The sequence below is a fragment of the Drosophila persimilis genome, unplaced genomic scaffold (genome assembly GCF_003286085.1).
Source record: "Drosophila persimilis strain 14011-0111.01,24,50 unplaced genomic scaffold, DperRS2 tig00000798-arrow-arrow-pilon, whole genome shotgun sequence".
NCBI lineage: Eukaryota > Metazoa > Arthropoda > Insecta > Diptera > Drosophilidae > Drosophila > Drosophila persimilis.
The window spans coordinates 120,540-139,105 of record NW_020825355.1 but is presented as its reverse complement, the minus strand read 5'-3'; the positions used below and the strand labels follow the sequence as shown (position 1 = coordinate 139,105).

General features: G+C 45.5%; 2 protein-coding genes across 14 annotated transcripts in view; one reads left to right on the top strand and one right to left on the bottom strand.

The window, feature by feature from the left end:
* The window catches only part of LOC6601815 (protein furry), a 49,416-nt gene that overhangs the window by 10,669 nt on the left and 20,181 nt on the right, over nt 1–18,566 (bottom strand). The gene's annotated exons all lie outside the window — the stretch shown is intronic.
* LOC6601940 lies at nt 504–16,774 on the top strand. Its single transcript, XM_002026946.2, has 7 exons — nt 504–1,747; nt 6,982–7,124; nt 7,244–7,494; nt 7,958–8,082; nt 10,196–10,314; nt 10,393–10,463; nt 16,480–16,774. Exons 1-7 carry the CDS (start codon nt 1,034–1,036, stop codon nt 16,575–16,577), a joined length of 1,521 nt encoding a protein of 506 aa, XP_002026982.1. The 5' UTR covers nt 504–1,033; the 3' UTR covers nt 16,578–16,774.

The window sequence follows — 18,566 nt, the reverse complement described above, 5'->3', positions numbered from 1 at the left end:
GCACCAGGAAAAGAGCTTTCGTTTGGCGCCTTCCAACGGGGCGGCCCCTGTCAGACGTCAGGAGTCGTTTATAAGGCCGCCGTTGCCATTGTCTCGGCTTAGTTGCGCACTCATTGTCCTGCTGGCTGGTCGAATTGGCCAGAAGGGAAACCAGATCCAGTCAAAGACTCAGAGTCAGAGCCAGAGACAGAGCCGGAACCAGAGCTCAAAACTCCAGTCGAAGAAGTCCATAGTCCATCCTCTTATCCAATAAAATATCCCCCTCACATTTAATTCCACGAATCCCTACTTTATCCAGCCACAAGTAAAAACTTTAATCAAAAAGTTTTGGCATTCGAAAAAATTAAAATTCAAATTAAAAATAAAAATAAAACTAGACCGGCAAAGAGCCAGCGGCGGGCCAACAGATCAGCAGACGAGCGGAAGTTTTCCGGGAAAAACTTTGAATATGTGGCAAAAGTTTTGAAGTCCACCTGAAAATATACTTTGTTGTGCTTTTGTTTACTTCATTACGGAATTCGCGCGAAAGATTTCCCGCTGATAATGAGCTTGGGGGGGAAAAACTAAGTGCACGGCAATCGAAAGTTCGAATAACTTTTTTTTTTTTGGGTGGAAGCAAGCTACAGCAGTGTACTCTATGCCAAAGAATGGAATCTCTAGAATACGAATCTCAAGTGCAGGAAACACTCAATTAAAGCACTTGGTGGCGTGTGTGGTCGGAACTCTTAATTGTTTGGCTTGACAAGAAAAGGCGAAAAGGTGGCGGAGTGGAATGGCAAGACCACAAATTAGTTTGCCAAAAAAAGCCAATTATCGCCTGCCAGAGAGAGAGAGAGAGAGGAAGAGACAAATGTTTTTGTTTAAGTTTGAGCGAAAAGTGTAAGTGAGAAATGCAATTAATTAGTTGTATCTCTGAATAAACAACAACAACAAAATCCACAAGAGACCGAAGAGAACTCTCTCAAAGACCGAAAACACAGTGCGAAATGGTTTAAAGATACAGATCAAAACATTGGCAGCATTATCTAGCACCATGGACATGGATTATATGGAGGCCATAGCCAGCAGCAGCAGCGGCGGTGGCGGAGGCGGCGGCAGTGGCAGTGGCAGCAACATATCAACCTCAGAAGCCACAACAGCCTTCAGCGATGGCAACGCAACGGCGGAAAACGGCGGGAACGCAAGCTTGGCCGTCGGCACAACGCCCGACTCCACGGATTACATGTCCGGCGATGATGAGGAGATGCTGCGCATCGCCTTCTTCATCGGGGACTTTGTGCACCAGTACTACATTCCGATACTCTGCTGCACGGGCAGCATCGGCAACATCCTCTCCGTGTTTGTCTTCTTCAAGACGAAGCTACGGAAGCTATCGTCGAGCTTCTACCTGGCGGCGCTGGCCGTGAGCGACACCTGCTTTCTGGGCGGGCTCTTTGCCCAGTGGCTGAACTTCCTCAATGTGGACATCTACAACAAGAACTACTTCTGCCAGTTCTTCACGTTCTTCAGCTACCTGGCCAGCTTCTGTTCGGTGTGGTTTGTGGTGGCCTTCACCGTGGAGCGCTTCATAGCGGTCATCTATCCATTGAAGCGCCAGACCATGTGCACTGTCCGGCGGGCGAAGATAGTGCTCGCGTGCCTGACTCTGGCCGGATGTCTGCACTGTCTGCCCTACATCCTGATTGCCAAGCCCGTCTTTATACCCAAGTTAAATGCCACTATTTGTGATCTCAACACGGAATATAAAGTGAGTATCGTATCCCAACATCCGCACAAGCATACGCATACGTATACGCACCGGTGTACGGTCGTGGGGGAAACACTTTTTGCGTTTGATGTAGTATACTAAACATATATAATGTTTTTCTGGTTGATGCAGACGTCTTTCTGTCACACATCAAAATCCAACTTCATCAAACGCATTCTTCCGGTGCCTAGAATTTTTCATTTGGGCTGCCATTGGTAACGCCACTCTTTGAGCGAGCGAGAGGTGCGTTTGCGGGCCACCCATACTTACAATGTATGGATGGATGAATGGATGGGTTCCTGGTATTCGTGAATTTTTGCTCTGCCATTAGTATTGTTATTGGAATTTGCCATGCATTGAGTATGGGTAAGGCGCAGAATGTGTTTTCGTTTGTGCACAAATAAATGGCCTACCGAATTGTTTGCAAAATTTCTCAAAATTAGAATCAAAGCATATCCATTGGCTGGCTGGGAGGAGGAAATGGGGACCAGTAACCCTTCTGTCATCGCCATTTACTCCAGCTGTACCTTTGAACCGCTTATATCGTTCGAGTCCCTCGTTACTTTCGCTTCCCATGGCACTGACACTCTCGTCAATTAACCCGGGTCCAGTCCCAATCCCAAGCCCAATAAATGTCGTTAAGATATGCGGCTCACGCTTCCCCCCACCGTCAGGAGACTAAGGAGACGATAATTTGGAGAGAACTGGAGCAATTAGTCAATTAGTGGGTCGAATACATATACCGCTGCGTGGGCTGTGTTGTGCGGACAAATTAACCATTTATTAGCGGAAGAAAAGGCCGCCACAAATTATCCCCCGAATATGTGTCACCCAGACAGCGTCACCAACAGCAAGTCAAAAATGCCAAAAGGCCAACACAATAAAGAGACTGGCGACTGCACAGTACCCTCTTCTACAAGCTCCCCCAAAGTCGAACAGAAACTGAAAGCTGAAAAATAATTTCAACAACAAAGAACCATCTTTATATCTGGGCATCTATTTTTGTTTGTTTTGGCTGCCATTACTATTCGCTTTTTATATTTATGATTTGTTTGTAGTTCTCTCTAAATAATGTCTATTATGTGTGGGCTGCCATGAAATGCTTAAGATTCTAATGGAGGAAACTGTAATTTTTGGCTGGTCATAGCTTTATTTATTCCCGGGGATCTACTACTTCTCCCTGAACCCAATATACCCTTTTAGTTCCTTGTGGTTTGGCAAAAGAAATAAAAAACAAAGGAACGCTTGTAATTCGTAAAGCAAGGCAAATACTTTTCATGGACACAAGACCCAGGGAAAGGAAGCGAGGAGTGGGATTGTGAGTGGGTGAGGGTGAGGGTGAGGGACTGGGACTGGGAATGACAGGACAACCCAAAGCCGCAGCGCGTGTTCTCGGCCTGGGTGTGTCTTGGTCCCAGTCCCCGTCCCTTTCCCCGTCCCTTTCCCCATCCCTGCCCGTGTTCTTTTCCAGGCACATCCGATGGCAATTGGTTCTGTTCAGTGACAATTTCAATTCGCTTGCCCCGATAAATCTCGAATTTCATTTTATTTCTCAGCTGTTTGCTGTTCGTTCTTTCGGTTCGCTTCTTGCACGGTTCAAGTCACGCTTTTTAGGCGGCCTGAAATTCAATGCTAATTTCGGTGTGTACCCAGACACACTGTAAGTCAAACAGGGGGCTCTCCCACAGGACATAGGACTTGGCACAAGGACAAGGTGTACTACGTACAGCAAAGGAAACACAAGACGGGCCCTAGCGGGGCCTATTAGCAAAATTGGCCAAACAATGAAGCGTAAAGAGTCGCGCCTACTTACGACTTAGCGAGGACAAAAGACAACAGACAACTGACAACAGACAACAGACAGCCCATGGATGATGGATGATAGACATATGTATGGCCATACTCATACATACAGCCATACAGATACAGGATATAGGGCTATAGGGATATTCAAATTCAATCAGCCGCGTATATAAAGATATAAGAGGACTCCTGCCATCCGCCCGACTGACTGCCAACAGATGGCGCTTCACTTGTCTGAAGACCGCGAAATTATGCGCGGTTTCTCCTTTGGTCCTCTGACAACTGGCAGGATGCCAGGATTCCAGGATGGATGGGAGCAATTGAGCGGCAGAAGAATGCCTGGAGTAGACTCCCCCACCCGGGAGGGGGAGCCACCACATTTTGCGGTTTTGGAATATTGGAAAATGGGGAAGACACACAGTCGCCGTGTCCTAGGGAGACCATAAATTTTAGAACAGACATCGGTTCTTAGCTGTAAATAGACGTTCTGCACTTGGCGGTTGGCATATTGAAAGAAACAAATCATTGGGTAATAGCATCAGCAGCAGGAGGGCACGCCTCACATCTCCCCTTGGCGGGCAGCTGAGGCTGCCTCCGTTGCGGCAAGAAGCACTCCAAGTCGGGAAGCACTCACGAGGGTACTGCTCTCAGTCTCAGTCGCTGTCGCTGTCTCTGACTCTGAATGGGTTTCTAATGAATAGACAGACATATTATGGCACTCTTGTGGTGCTCTGAAATCATTGTTTAAGTTGACGAAAGGTAATTTTGCGATTCGTGCGAATCGAAACCCCATATAAAAGCCTGCCAGCTGCAGGAATTTAAGAAAATGGCCTCAAATTAAATATCATTTAAGTGACAGCAGCGGCAGCCTCACTTTTAGCCTCTGGCGATCTCTGGCCATCTCTGATGGGGGTCAGCAGCAGCAGCAGCAGTAGGAGCAGCAGGCGCAGCAAGTTTATCCCTTTGATGTGTTACTGGGAGCAGATGCAAAGCCAAATTGAAATCGAGCAGAGAAACAGAAGGCTAAACGGTCACAGGAAGTGTCTAAGAAGTCTTATGGGCTAATTTCCAGCTCCGGCCCCGGGGCAGACCCACATGTGTGTCGACGGGCACTCTGTCGAGATACTCTGGCTGCTCGTTAAACATTTTTGCAATTTTGTGCAGATTTTTGCTCAATGGCTCAATGCATACTACAGTTTGATAATGGAAAGGAAGGCAGGCAGGAAGGAGGGAGGGGCATATGAAGAAGGCCGGCCACTGGCCATCGGGGTGGTCGGTCAAAGGCAGGAGCCAATAAGAATTAAGTTTCAATTGGAATTAGTTATACGGTCATAACAGTTCCGTGTACGGGTATCATGAGCATCAAATACCAGCAGCAGCAACAACGTCGTCTGCTGATTGAAAATTTACGAGCTATTACACTTTGATCCACTCGACACACACACAATAAAAATACAACAACACACGAGCCGTAAAATATTGACGGAGGAGAGCAGGACCCAGGGCCAGGCAACCCAACCATAGCCAACAATAGCCAACAACAAATGGGAGAAGTAAATAAATTTAATGCTTTTGGTCATGTCGCCCGGCTTTTGCCTGCTATGACAGTCCATTTCAGGAGCGTCCGAGATGTTTACAAGCCCTGAGGTCTCCCTGCCCCACCTTCCCATTGGGGAAATGGTCAAAGCCATATAAAATGTCCAATCAATAGACCATTCAGCCTACGGTCAAGCCCCCCCATGCCCCCATGCGATGCAGAGAAATAGCACTCGTATACGCAATATAACATATATAATTCATATAATAATTATAATAGAAAAATCCTACACCTTTTTGGGGCCTCACTTTTTGGCCTTTGGCTGACCCAAAAAGGACGAAGGAAATTTTGATGAGAATAATCATTTGAAAATGATTTAAAAGTTTCCAGAAGAAAAAAAAAAGAGACAACAAATTGGCTGCCGGCAAAGCTCCTGAAATTTATGCCCAATATAAAATTTATTTCAGCGGCAGCTCTAGGATGAATGGATGGACGGATGGATGGATGGATGGTTACTTGTTAAACAATTTTGATTTCATTCCTCTCTGCTGGCGATTAACATATTCTGAATGGTTATGAAACATGCTTGCCAACACTTGAAATTATGTAAATGGAATTACAACAAGCCCCATCTGATGAGGATGATTACGATGATTGCGAGTGCAGACAACGGACAAGGGACAACAGACAACCGTGTGAAGTGGGGCTTAAACTCGTTCCTTAAAGTGGGTTTGCATTAAATTTTAACCACAGACTGAGAGACCGAGAGACGGAGAGACCAGCATGTTTAATTAGACAAAAAGCAGCAAATGGCTCCTTCCCATAGAATGATAATGCGCTTATGCTTACGCTCCTATCCATTTTTGGTTAATTGTGATTGAAACAAATGGCATTGTTTGCTCCGGACATTAGCCAGAAGCACAATGGAACAGAACAGAGCAGGACAGAGCAGAGCTCGATGGCCGGATGGCCATTCGCCCGCCCACAGCTGTCCGATGGATAAGTCCCAGTGTCCTGGGACATTACAGATTGAACATTTCAGACATGAAAATATGCAGGCGGCCAGGAATTTATCTGGCTAGGACCCTGAACCGAGGGCAAGTGGTCGGGTCTCGACTGGCTTCAGCGGAGTGTGAAATGCAACGACTACTGGGTACTCAGCAATGAAATACAAGCAATCTGATGAATAATATCTGTTTCATTATACCCCCTCCCTCGCACTGACTTAAATGGTTTCTACCTTTCTTTTGCCCCTTAACTAAATTCCACACGAATACAATAACAGTATCCCTTTCTTCTTGATCTCTTCGATTACCGGGTATAATAAATGGGGAAAAGCGCGGGGCAAATAGTTTTCCGACAAGGCATTCGAGCCAAAGGCTTGGCTTTCCCCACCCACCTCCCACCCTGCCGCTTCGTTGAGATGGAAAGTATGTCAAGAGAGAGAGAGAGAGGCAACTTATCAGTGAACCTAGAAATAATTCCATTTAATATCTCGCCACCAAGTGTATGCAAATTAGTAGAGGCTTTCCTTTCAGCACACAAAGAGCGATGGAAAATCAAAAGAAAAACTCTTCTGGAAAAACATCAAATTGCTGAATTTCGAGGCTTCGTTTAAAGCGAAATTTTCTTGCAATTTAAGCCGGGTTTCACTGGCCACTGGTGGCCCAGTTTTTGCAATTGGATTATTTGCAGCTTTTGGCGGGGAAAATGCACAGCAAACTAGATAAGAGTCCACCCAGCTCTGTGGACTCTGGGGAGCAGTGTGTCCTGTGTAGCAGGACTAAATTACGTATATGGCCATGTTGATTAGACCACAAAGCAAATCGAATTATCACCCTGAATAACAACTCTTTCTGGCTTCTGGCTTCTGTTTGTGTTTGCCATTTTGCAGGAGCAACTGGCCCTGTTCAACTACTGGGACTCGATTGTCGTCTATGCGGTGCCCTTCACCACCATCGCCGTGCTGAACACCTGCACGGGCTGCACGGTGTGGAAGTTTGCCACCGTCCGACGGACCCTCACCATGCACAGGATGTGAGTTGATTGTTTGGCCTAAGTCTCATTCGATTTGCATTTGCATATGCCCCTGGGCGCAATGGACACTTGGACATAACATTGACAAATAAACATATATATTTTGTTGTGTCCTTCAGGAAGCCGCAGACAACCAGCATGCCATCGAGTTCAACGAGCCCCTCGGCAGTCGCCTCGTATCGCATTTCGGCATCATTGAAGCGCCAGAAGTCCACTGGCACGCATCCGAGTGGACAGCACAGTGTGGCCAGGCAGCAGGAGCACCAGCAGCAGGAGGAGCACCAGCACCAGCACCAGCAGGAGCACCAGCAGCAGCATCATCATCATATAAACAGTTGTCAGCACCATTGCGAGATTACCAAGAAGTCAGGTGAGTGCGAGCGATGACTTCTCATTCGGAAAACAACATATCTATGACACTCGCCCGACACTTTGGAACGAGATTTTCTTCCCAGAAAAAGAGAGGAGAAAAAGTTTAGAAGGCACGGGCCGGGGCCGGGGCCGGGGCCCGGGCACGGCCAAAGTTTCTTTTAAGCCATTTAAGTTTCAGTTGGAATTTTTTTTGAGTCAATTAACAGAGAAGAGGGCACAGAGACACTGGCACACTGTCGCAGCATGTGACATTTAAGAATCGTAAAAAACTCATCCAAAAGGGCCATCCCGTCATTCTGTGCCACCAACTTCTCCCCGGCACTGACACAGACACAGACACAGACACAGAACTGTCAAACAATTTAGCAACTATTATATAATTTGCAACTAATTACAACTGCTGTCAACTCAACTCCTTAACTCACTGGAATTTTCCCTTGCCTTCGCTTGTCTCTTTAAAGATCGTCGCCATAAGGTGCAGAACTCGTCGCAGCTGAAGGTCACCAAAATGCTGCTCATTGTCTCGACGGTTTTCGTGTGCTTGAATCTGCCAAGCTGCCTGCTGCGCATCGAGGCCTACTGGGAGGTAAGTGATGTAGAAATGCTGATACCTGATTTCTGATTCCTTCGAATGCAGCAGAGAATAAAAGAGCTGGCTGACTGACCGGATGCACTCCCACTGCAGCTTTTGTATTGAGGAAAACAATCCCTCCTTAACCTCTTAACCTTTACCAATTGTGTGGGTCGAGACAATGGTCTTGCCTCTGGGGAACGGCGGCTCCTTGACCCAAATAATTAGATCAATATGGGGCCGGGTCGTTATTCAGGCATCCGTAATGCCTCAGAACAGGAAAGTTGTGTTCTTATTGCTGGCTCTCCGCGTCGGCAGCTGTCCTTTGTTAATTATCTGCCCACAAATGCCCACAGATCCAGGGAAAACACTCGTCCCGTGGTTATGGCAACGACAAACTATTCTCAGAGCCGGATCCAGAGCCAAAGCCAATGGATGTGTAATATTCTTCTTCCCTAATGATCCTGCTACAGCACCATCCTTCCTTTGGCTTTGGCCCTCAAATTCCTTGTTTAATGCATGAATTACATCAAAAGGCAAAACATACATTCGTATTAATGCCTTCGCCAGAGACAGCCAGCGACTGCCTGCCCGACAGCCATCCTGCCTTCCCGCCTTCCCGCCTTCCCGCCATCCTGCCTGACTGCTGCTGGCATGGCAAAGGGCTGGCTCCCCTCCCCTCCGCTCTGCTCCACATAGGTGTTAATTAGCCTTTAATTAGTTTGTGCACTTCGGAGGCACTCGCAAACCGTAAAAATAAAATCAGTTTCATGTATAAATAAAGCCTCAACTGGGGGCTGGGCGATGCAGAGATTTATGCCCTTTCAAAGAGTGAGAAATGTTCATAATGATTAGCAAAAAATACAAGGGACTACGATTATTGCTTTGTGCCATAAAAGCATAATTGGAATTTATTTGAGATTTGCTCAGGCACATCACAATTTTACAAGCAATTAGCAAAAATTCATTAGAGAAATATTGTTTCCATATTGCTATTCCCTGCAAGGCCTTGGCAAAAAAAAAAGAAAACCTTCTGCTTCTGCCAGCAAGGAAATTCATCAGTTTTCTTGTCTCTCTGTCGGTGGGGGGAGGGCTAAGTCCCTCAGTCCCTCAGTCCATAAAAGCTGAGCCGTGCTGATGGGCCATTTGGCTATTTCCCAGAACTTCTGCCGCATGCCGCATGCCTCAAGTTGTCACAGCCTCTGACAGATTTTTCGTATGCAAAACACACTTTCCGTGCGGACAGTCGGTTAAATGAATAAATTTTGGTTCAGAACACACAGGATGAAAAAAAAAAGAAAACAATCCACACCGAAGTTTCAATCGCCACAAAAAAAACAGAGGCAAACTTTATCTGAATGAATCATTGAATATGCAGTTGCAAATTTGCAGGACTGTTCTGGACTGGTTCTGATTACAAATGAATCCGTAGGGGGATCGAAAATACAATGCCTAATGTATATCCAATATCCAACAAACACATATCCTTCGGGCCCGAATCTAAAGCGTTTCTCTAAAGGGCAAACAAATATGCTCTTCCGGCAGGGTAGTCGTTCAAATTGCTTTTCACACCCAAGTTCACATGCCAACTTAAAAATGGGCCAGAACTCAGACATTGATTGCGACACAAAGTTAATTGAGTGGAAGGAAAGAGGCTCTTCGACAGCCATATAAACACACTGTGTCTCTGCGTATCCCATTTGTAGTTCAACAGGTCAACGAGGGGTCCGGGCAGGGGCATCTGGCACGTGTCCGTGCATGCATAGGTATGATGGATGGATGGTTGGGAGGATGGGCGGATAGAGTGAATAGATGCCAAGGCCCTGTACCTGTAACTAATGACACAAAGCACGCATTATCATAGCCATTGGCAATTAGTGAATTATGTTCCCCATTCCCCCAACGATTCGGTTTGAACTCTGTTCAGGGCCCAAAGCGGTGCACAGTCCGTTGTCAGGGGGGGGGGGGGGGGTCAGGACGTGGGCCGATTCATAAATATAATTGTATCCAATGGCAGCGAGGCAGCAGGCGGGGCAGCCAGCAGACAGCAACCAGAAGGCTCTAATTGGGGCATGTACTTCATTCTATGGTGATTTCGTTTGTACTATCTCCCACTCCCCCTTTGCAGACCGAATCGGCCAGGAATGAGAACTCAACAATTGCTTTGCAATATATATTTCACGCTTTCTTCATCACGAATTTCGGCATCAATTTTGTGCTCTACTGCGTCAGCGGACAGAATTTTCGGTAAGTAAATCTCCCGCAAATTATCGCAAGTAAATATTTCACCATTCACTCCCCCCTCCCCACTCCCTGCCGCCACAGCAAAGCAGTACTGAGCATTTTCCGGCGAGTCTCCGCCGCCCAGCGGGAGGCGGGCAACACTCAGGTGACAGGTGAGTCGGGAATTTCAGACACATTTTAATCACACACGGAAACTGAAGTGCAAATTCAATATTCGACAAATACGATTTGCGTATTTCGAAGACCTTCGGATTTAATTGGTTTGAATTGAACCGGCGAACAGATGTCGCAGCTCATCAAATACGGGGAGTAATTACAGCAGAATCATTTCAATTAAGTGGATTCGGGGTATCTTTTTAGGCATCCAATTAAAGGAAGGATTAAAGGAAAGGGAAACTCAATTGGCAAGCAGAAGATAATGCGTTGGGAGGGCAGGCAGCATTTCTATCAGTCAATAAAGTCCCTATCTATCTATCTATCTATCTATCTAAGAAATATAATAGAAATACCAACAACAAAGTTCAATTAGAATGCAAATCCAGCGAATCTGATGGGATAGACATAGACCCCTCTGCCAATCGAAGTTCAACGCTTAAGTACACCTCAATTCGAGTTCTGAAAAGTGCTTCCCTTCTTTGGTCGGTGCTTAAATTTCCGCAAGGAAAAGCCCTCGAGTCAGAAGACTTAGCGGCAAAGAAAACTTTCTACAATTTACTTTTAAGCTTTCCTTAAAGCTGACTAAGTCCTGCAGATCCTGCAATCGCCGACAGGACTGCGTCCGACAGCTGCAGTTTAACCGCAAAAAAAAACAAGAGAAAAAAAGGCTGTCGCAGAGAGAAGGAGGCGGGGGCACTGGCTGGCCGTTTGGTGGGTGGCCTTTGCCGATTAGATCCGCTTTGAGATGCCGCCATGGGGTGACAAACCCACTTTGCAACTATGTCCTATAGGAAATACATAAAAATAATTATCATTGGAGGTTCCGCTCGCTCTGGTGCCCTGGTGCTCTGGTGCTCTGGTGGTGCCTGCTAGGCCAACAAAATTCCAGATAAACTGAACAAAAGCCAAACAAATCTCAAATGAGAGCAAAATAAACAGAAACAGATGTCACCAGCAGCAGAGCAGCCGAGCAGCAGAGCGGAGATGGGGCAAGGGATTAAACAGAGACCACTCCAACTTTCTCCGCATCATTTTCAGTGTCAGCAGCTGGAAAATGAAATCCAGCAATGCAATTTGCCATGGGGCTGGGCTCGGGCTGGGCTCGAAGGGGAGCCAGTAGCAGAGGCTGGGGTCGGAGGGACCCCGGAAACCCTGTTGCAGGATCACTAATTGCTGTCTTGTTGTTGTTCTGTTGGCCAGGGCGAAACTTTTGCAATAAACGCCCGCCCCGGTCAGGGCTTTACAGCTCCGGCTTATTGAGTCGCTGCCCCTCCACGAAGGCAAACAAATCAGCATCCGTCACTGTGCCACTTTTCCCTAGTTCTGGTTCTGTTAAGGAAATGTCCCCGGGAAATGACGCGCAAAACTAGCGGGAAGGACGGCTCCGAGCGGTCGGTTTTTTGAACCCTAGTTGCTCCGCAAAGAACTTGTGAAAGTCCCTTTATTTAGGTCTCTTATTTCCACAAAAAAAATGGCAAGTTTCCCGCAGAGTTTTGGGTTTGTTTAAGCCATTAAGGAGAGCAGCTTAAAAAGCATTTTCTTCGATGAATATGCACCCAACAATGTCTTAGAAAAGGGAAAGGCACTATTAGGAAATATTATTTCTCAATGGGTATCAATTTTTAATGCACTAAAGTCTGCCTCACATCAAATGTTGCTCCATAGTTTGGTGTGTGCCGTGCCACCGATATGGATTCAATATTAATTCAAATTCAAATTTATTCTTTTATAGCTTTGAGTGAGGTCGAGAGGCACTGGAGGCACTTGATCCCCGAGCAGACAGTGGTTGCTTCCTCTCTTTGTCTCGGTCTCCTCTCTGAGTAGTCGTTAAATTTAGTTTTACGATTCCCGGGGCCGAACCTTTGGGAGAGGCATCAATTTTTAATTTCTTACTAAAGGCAGGGAGTGCCAATCTCTTAGGCACTCTTCCCTCCACGTCCCCATCCCCGTCTCCGTTCCCCCTCCCCGCTCACTGGTTTGATTGGAAGCCATCAAAATGTTCTTTATATTTATTCTAAAATATGGTTTTTCGTCGGCTGTTAATTAAAAGTGTTTGCCGATTCATTAAGGGCGAACAAAGGCCACACGGTTACCCAACGAATTGCAGCCAGTGCTGCAGAAGGAGCACCGAAGGTTGCAAGGAGCTGCAGACAAGTGTGGCAAAAGAGAATGTGAAAAGCAAATCAAATTAAATGAAATCTACAACCGGCGGTAGGCTTCTGGCCTCCGAAAAAGATCAAACGGGACGGAGTCGTTCGTCGTGTGCTCGGTGCTCAAATATTGACAGCCTTTAAATACCCAAGGTGTCAGTGTTTGTTTGAGGGGGACGGAGTGGCAGTGGCAGTGGCAGTGGGAGTGTGTGGCAGGCAGCATCGTCGAGCAGTTGCAGTGCAGCACATGGAATTACATTCCAGAATTCCAAAACACACGGCAGGAGAGTTATTAAAATAATGGCTATTTGTTGTTTGTGAAACTGTTGGTTGCTTTGGCATTTTGTTTGCTTTTTTGTTTGCTGAATTCCAAGCCCGGAGCCGGGGGCGGAGTGGCTCTTTGAGAGCGCTTTAAAGTTGTTTTTCCCAGGAAACAGTCGCCACGCCATATCACATCGTATGCCAATGGGAAAACCGAATTGGATTCCCATAAGCGGAAACAAAGCCTCTCTGAGCTGGCGCTTTTAATGAGGAAATCGCTTTCCTGAAAGTGCCTGATGGCTACCTATTCATGGCCAATCCGCACCTAATCACGGCCCAAGGCGGGGCTCCTATCTTGAGTTTTCGCAAATACATTTTCTTCTTGGCATTTTTCGCCAGGCATTACTCATACGCCCCGCGGTACGTGCGCTGAATGCAATAGCCACCATAGGAAGACTCTCGCGGGTCGTCCGTCCGCTCCTTCGCTCTCATTACGGTGTTGCTTATTGGCCATAAATTACCGAAGCCTCCTGTCACGTTCTCCACACGCCCCCATCCCCTCTCTCTCTCTGTCTGTGTCTGTGCCTGTGTGGCTCCAGCCCCCAAGTCAATCAGTGCACGTCTCTGGAGAAGCATAGCGAGTGCCACTCGCTTCAGTCTCTCGAAGTGCCTCCAATGCCGCCATTCAAGCATGCCAAAGCAGATAAAAGTAAATCTGATGCAGTTCTAGACGATGGTGCTACCTCGGTAAGACAATCCTCAACAGGGAGGATGTTTTCTGTATTGAAATACCAAAGAAGAAAAGACAAATATGAGGTCCATTTTGGTCCATCAAGTTATCGCCTCAATAAAATGCCCTCTTTTTGCTGCGTTTTCCATTACATTTTCGAGCCTCTCGGAGACTATAGCGATGATTGCGGCACGAATGCCTGCCTTAAGCTCGTCAAAGGTATGAGGCTTTGCTTTTCAAAAACCTCACAAAAATAGGGCCGGAGGCGTCGAATCTGAATACCTGAATAGCCAATCAATATTTCCGTTTTTCAATACCAGACGTCCAGGGAACTTTCGTTGCAAAAACTTAACTGTTTGGTTTACAGTGTGGCATGGGGCAGCGTTTTGTTGAAACCAGTAACCGTGCAGAGCTTTTTCAAGCATTTCGACAACTCAAAGACTATTTCAGCGCACTGTTTCGGTGTAAAACTTCACTGAACTGACGTTTCCAACACTGGTCTTCTAATGAAATACGGCGCACCCCGGCGTACATCCGCTGACGAGTATCTAAACCTTGCGAGAGGTTTTATACCTGAAGAGATGTTTCGTTCTAATGGGCTGTAGTTTTGAAATTTTTTGAGTTAATTTCCGTACCATTGCCGATTACCATTTTTCTACAGGGTACGTGGTTAGTTTCTGGCTATTTATTGAGTGGATTGCCTAATAATGCTGGATTTTTCCCTACAAAATGTTGATTCTCTTCTTGAACTGAACGTGCCCTGGGACCCTGTTGATATCCATGCCTAGAGGGCAAAGTCCACTCGCGAGACAGTCCTGGGAGAGTTCCCGCACAGAACAGAGCCGAATCGAGTGGTACACAACATTTCACTTAAGCTTTCGATGATGTCTTGCCAGTTCTTGAGAGTAGAAGTTAAACTTGTGATGACGTGAGAAGTCGTTGCCTTTTGTGTGGCCGACTGTATAATTTATATAATAATTCAGTGAATAAAAAGCTGACACACAAAAGGAGATACGTCAAGGACAGCCCGAGCCGAGGAACGTCATCATTAATCTTGCCAGCCCCCAAATATCCACACACATGGCAATCATCTTAAAAAATGTTGAAGAAAACGCCACAAAAGCCTGCCCCCCCATACGACGACAGAAGGAGAGGCAGCAAGGAGCACCTCCTCGAGTCGCTAAAGTGGCGAAAGGCTATTTATATTCCACGGTTGCGTAAGATACATTTAAAATAATTAAAAAAAGGAAGTCAGGAAGCCTGTAAAATGTATGTACCACAATGTCGAGCATATAATTTTGGGTTTAATTTAGAATATTTATGAGTGTTTCAGGGGGGGGAAGAGGTTTCGTCTGTCTGTCTGTACAATTGGATCGGCTGAAAATAGCTGCTGCCAAGGATAATCATGATGGCCCTGCGGCAGAGATCTTGAATGAACAAACACACACTCTCAAAAAAAGAAAACAAACAAACAATTCGGGTGGACTGGAGCGGAGAAGCATTCGATGGAAATTGCCTTTGGCTAAATTATATTGGCACTTTTATGCGAGTATTTTAAGGGATACGTTCTATACGGTGTACGGTGTATGGTGTACAGAATACGGATGATTGATTAGCTCAGATTGCCGTGAAATACAATACAATATTCGAGTGAAAAAAGGGCAACACACAATGAGGGGACCGATACTGAGATATTCTTTTAAATTAGCCTCATTTGGAATATTCCATGCAAAATGATTGCCATATTTGGCTTTCAATTGGATATCACCCAAAAAAGCGAAAAACGAAAAACGAAAAACGTGTTTCGTACCCATCAGCAGTCAGCAGTCAGAGCAGGTGATTTCACCCACAAATAAGCTTTTGGAGTGGCAATAAGCCCCCTCCCCCATTGAAACACAATATCGGGACCAGCAAACCCCAAAATACCGAATTTATAGTCCGCTTTTGTGCCATTACAGAACTCCGGAAATATGGTCGTAAATCGCGGCTTTGTGAATGTCCAACAACCAAATAAACGACACCTAAATATGGGAAAGCCCAAATAGGATTTTGGCCAAGCGATTAGTGTACAGATTGATGGACCATTTCAATGCCAAATGCTTCATAAAGTCCGTGATGAGTGGTCCATCAATATCAGGGGGGTGCTTGAGGGGCTTTAAGCTGTGAAGTTGAAAGGAAATTCAATTAAATGTGTGTAAAAGGATAGGTTACCAAAAGGTTCAAGTCCCTCCACCATAATCCTTTCGACTAATGAGAACTGATATGGCAGAGCAGAGCATGCTAAAAATCAAATTCAAGTGCCCTCCCAGTGTGGCATAGGGAAAGAGATCTATCAACTATAGGTTGCTCGTGTCCTGGATACAAAGCAGTGCACGAGCACTTCCCTGTATGGAAGACGGAATGAATGGGTACTTCCTTAAGAAAACAGCATCTGCATTGCATTGTGTGATGCAAAAGAGCAAGACGTATGCTGCAAATAGTCGAGTTGGAAGCGTAACTTGGCAAGCAATCATGTTTTCTAATTAACCATAACTGCATGCCCAGGAGCCCATTACGGTAGTTATTACCAGCATCAATAGAGCTGGCACGAATCAATTTCGGAGTGTGCGATTATTGACTAGAACCCCCCCTCCATTACACGGACACGTATACGACACGTGGACCCATTAAGAAAATGCCAAACCATTTAATGAATTTTCGCTTTGGAAATTTGAATTCTAGGGAATGGGATAGAAAGAAATTAATATAAGTACACGAGGCGGTATGCGGGAGGTATCAAAGGGCACACTCTCTCTCTCGCTCTCTCCCCCCCTCTATTTCTGCTTGATTTTTCCCAACTTTTAGTCACTTTCTTTCTGTTCTCTTTGACAGTGTCGGAATATTGCCGCAATACTGGCACCTCTACCCGTCGGCGGATGATGACGCAGCACTGCTGGAACGAAATGCACGAGTTGCATCCACTCAAGTGAGGCAAGTGTGGCAAGTGAGGCAACTGTGGCAAGTGGGTGCGAAGCTATAAAGCATCAGCCATGCCTCCACCACTTGTGAGAGGCGAATGGCAAATGGAGGGAAAAAGCGCCCGGGGATACGCAGGAATTTCGATTTTAATTAGATCGCAGCAAACGAAACACACAAAAAATACACGAAACAAAAAACAGCAAAGATAAAGCACACAAAAAAACGAAAAGTCCTAGAAAAAAAATTTGTATTCAGAGGAATACAAACACACAAAAAAAGTAAGAAAAGGTGCAGGGGAAATTTGTTTGTGATGTTTGCCAAGGCCAAGTAAAAGGAAATTGCACAAAAAAAAAAAAAAAACAACAACAAAACAAAACAAAAGTAGACAAAAATCTCCATTTATAAGTGTTTAAATAACCGCGTAGATCTACAAAGGAATCAACTCTTTTTTTTCGCTTAATTAAATCCCAATTTTAGCCTAATTCCAATCGAAAATCTCTGAAATTGGAATCTAATTGGAAATGTCAATATCGCAAAGATGAAATAATACACAACAAAAACCAAATATCAATTTATGGCAGTTTATTCAAGCGATGTGTAAATGTAATAAATGTTAATTTCGTTAAATTGGAAGCCGACAATTGTGTTTTAATTGGATTTCCGAATGGCCATAATTGCTATTTAAATCATACTCATTTTCCAATTGATTTAACCTGATTAATCCCCTCCCCCGCATCATCCCACCACTTTGAATGGGGGCTCAATGGGACTTTTCATTTGGCAATTCGGCAACTTACGGACAATTGAATTGGTGAAATGAGATCTCATCCTTATCTACTTATCCCTCGAGGCTCGAGCTTATCCCCCGCCAACACAGCTTGTGCGATGGAGGCCTGATATTAAAATTGTACCTTTCTGAGGTGGAGATGCTCATGGCGGTGGTGGGCATGGCGCATGGAGCAAGAAGGATGCATCAACAGCGTCAACAAGGTAGGGAGGAAACTTCATCAGCTTAGTGCAAATACAGGTCAAAAAGGTCAAAGGAGGACCTTACATTTTTCTGACAGTTTCGAATGTGTGGGTGGGGCTGCCTGGGTAATGCTATTTGGGTAAACAGCCCAAAATCCCAAGACAAGCCACTCGCCAAGTTTTGTGTTTTCCCCCCAAAAAAACACAAGTAATGCTCGAGTGTAATCTATATAATTATAGAGTCGCCTCCGTCGATTTTCGGGGCTTATCTGGGGGCACAAGGCCAAGGGAAGTTTCAATTTCTGAAGACAAAGGCTCTCAAGGATCAGGATTAAAATATACGAGTACAAGTTCGAGTGCACACTCCCACAGAAATCGAAAATCGAAAGTAAAAGCGAAATGTAAACAAGCTTCAATCCAATCAAAGAAAAAGAAAAACGAACGGTGGGTACAATTTACGCATCCTTAGGAGCAGCAGAATCGTATTTTATCCCAAAGCTTCTTATGTAATGCAATAAAATACACACGCAATCCCAACACACACACCTCCAGAGGAAACAGCATCAATAAGGTGTATGAAATTAAAATGCAAAATACAAACATCAGCAAGAAAAATAAACAACACTTGACGCTTGACGCACTGGGAAATGTTGCGGGGAAAATGGGATGGCAGGCGGCAGGAGTAACCTCTTTGACTGCGGGAGACAGTCTTTAGGGTCGGATTTGGGCCCTGAGATGGGGCTGAAGGGCCACCAACTCAAACACAAACACATTGTGAACACATTAAGGATTACGGCGAGCAGTGCCAGTGCAAAGCCTTAATTTCAGGGGAAATAATTCCAGCGGATGCGGTCGGTTACCTGATAATATATTCAGCCCATGAAAAACCCAGCAAACTCGACTCCAAACTACTTTGACTTCACTTTAGTTGCACAGCTTTGACTTCATAAGTTGATTGAGAAATAAACGAGGGCAGTTTCAACTTGGTTCCAATTTGTTTAAGTACATTCGAGCTTCTCTTTCTCAATGAG